The 2,246-nt window shown below is 41.1% G+C and overlaps 1 protein-coding gene across 1 annotated transcript in view; it reads left to right on the top strand.

Moving 5' to 3' along the window:
* CDKL2 (cyclin-dependent kinase-like 2 (CDC2-related kinase)) overlaps positions 1 to 2,246 on the top strand; it is a 50,772-nt gene that overhangs the window by 20,987 nt on the left and 27,539 nt on the right. Inside the window, exon 4 of the mRNA XM_011927195.1 lies at positions 1,617 to 1,795. Coding sequence (XP_011782585.1) covers positions 1,617 to 1,795 — 179 coding nt within the window. The remainder of the gene's footprint in view (positions 1 to 1,616; positions 1,796 to 2,246) is intronic.

Below are 2,246 nucleotides of genomic sequence, written 5' to 3'. Positions count from 1 at the left end.
GGTCTCCCAAAGTGCTGGGATTACAGGTGTGAGTCACCGTGCCTGGACCGTTTAGCTTTTTCTATCACAGCACAGGTGGTCTGAGACTGGACCTGTGTCCTCATCACTGATATCTAGGGTAATAAAAGTTGGTAGCCTGTACAACATGCTCAGCAATGGCAGATTGCCATTTAGAATGCTGGTCTTCTGAAAGAGTTTAAAACAAATCTATCTTTTGTAGTTTTCAAAATACAATTTGCTTATATTAGAGAATTAGGCCTAATAATGTCTTTTGCGTAGCTGTAGATTTTTAAATATATATATATTTTTTCAGATGGTGGCTCTGTCACCCAGGCTGAAGTGCAATGGCGCAATCTCGGCTTACTGCAACATTCTCCCTCCCAGGTTCAAGCGATTCTCCTGCCTGAGCCTCCAAAGTATCTGTTATTACAGGTGCCTGCCACCGCACCTGGCTAATTTTTGTATTTTGACTAGAGACGGAGTTTCACTATGTTGGCCAGGCTGGTCTCAAAGTCCTGACCTCAAGTGATCTGCCTGCCTTGGCCTCCCAAAGTGTTGGGATTACAGGCGTGAGCCACTGCGCCTGGCCTATTGATTTTTGATTTATTGTATTTCTAAGCTGCCTTTCCTCTTTCCCATTCCTCTGTGCACCAACCTAGTTTAGGCCTTTATCACCTCATACTGGTCCCACTGCTCTTCTTCCTGCCTCTCATCTTTCTCTCTGATTTAGCTCATTTATGGCCAACATCAATTTTAAATACCACATTGTCTATCACTTCCATGGGTTCCCAGGGTCTTGCCACACTTCCTAGTATGTCAGCTGAGATATTCCTCCTCCACTTCACACAACCTGTACTCTAGAAAAAAACGTTTTCTGGCCAGGCACAGTGGCTCACGCCTGTAATCTCAGCACTTTGGGAGGCCAAGGCAGGTGGATCACCTGAGGTCAGGAGTTTGAGACCAGCCTGGCCCAACATGATGAAACCCCATCTCTACTAAAAGTACAAAAATTAGCTGGGCATGGTGGCAGGAGCCTGTAATCCCAGCTACTCGAGAGGCTGAGACAGAAGAATCGCTTGAACCCAGGAGGCGGAGGTTGCAGTGAGCCGAAATCGCGCCATTGTACTCCAGCCCGGGCAACAAGAGCAAGACTCTGTCTTAAAAAAAAAAAGTTTTCCCACAATCTCTTATCATCCCCATTTACATTCTTGCTCTCTTTGTTACATTCACTTGGGTTGCCCTTCTTTTTCTTTGTTTATCTAGGTCATACTTAGTGTTAAAGGCCTATGTTAGAGCCCACCCCCTGCATAAAAATTATCCCTGACTGCCCCAGCTTCAATGATAGCTTTACTCTCTTAGTCTTGAGAGCAGTCATTAACTGAACAGTTAGTTGAATTAGGAATTTGAAAAAATATATTTTATCCAATATTTTTGATTGTTTAAATAAAATTTCAAGTATAAATGTTCTTTCTTGCCCAACTAGGTCCTAGGTTGTTTAGGGCTAGGAGCAACTTTCTATGCTTTTGTTTGTATTCTTTATAGGGACAAGATACAAGGCAGATGCCCCAAAATAATTAATTTTATTTAACATCTGTCACACTCTGCTTCTTGTCTAGATCATACACAGAGATATAAAGCCAGAGAATATATTAGTCTCCCAGTCTGGCGTTGTCAAGCTATGCGATTTTGGATTTGCGCGAACATTGGCAGCTCCTGGGGAGGTTTATACTGATTATGTGGCAACCCGATGGTACAGAGCTCCAGAACTATTGGTTGGTGACGTCAAGTATGGCAAGTAAGATAGCAGTAATGGGGAGGAGTAGATTTTTACTCTTGCTTCTTGCTACAGTGGAATATGTTTATGATATAATAAATGATCCCTCTAATACTGAAAGTAAGGCTTGAGTTTCAGGGGCTGTATAAAGTGATTTGTAATCATTTTTGGTGCTTCCCCTTTAAACATTCCTGTGAAACAAGTATACTTATTTTTAGAGATGGGGAAATTAAGTGGTCTATTTTATACAGTGGATTGGAAATAGATACATTTATCACTTGTAAATAGAGGTGAACATTGATTGGTTAAATGTGACATTGTTGGAATAGGGAAGATGGAGTAAGCAAGGGTGGAGGCAGAAATATAACTAAGTAAAATGTTTTTAAAACATAAATTGTCTTCACAAGGGAATTCTTCAAAGAAGAAAGGATTGTAGCTTTTACTGCTTTTGATTGAAATCTTTCTTTTTTTT

This window comes from Colobus angolensis, unplaced genomic scaffold (genome assembly GCF_000951035.1).
Source record: "Colobus angolensis palliatus isolate OR3802 unplaced genomic scaffold, Cang.pa_1.0 Scaffold70, whole genome shotgun sequence".
In the NCBI taxonomy this organism is placed as follows: domain Eukaryota; kingdom Metazoa; phylum Chordata; class Mammalia; order Primates; family Cercopithecidae; genus Colobus; species Colobus angolensis.
This window is presented reverse-complemented; position numbering and strand designations above follow the sequence as displayed.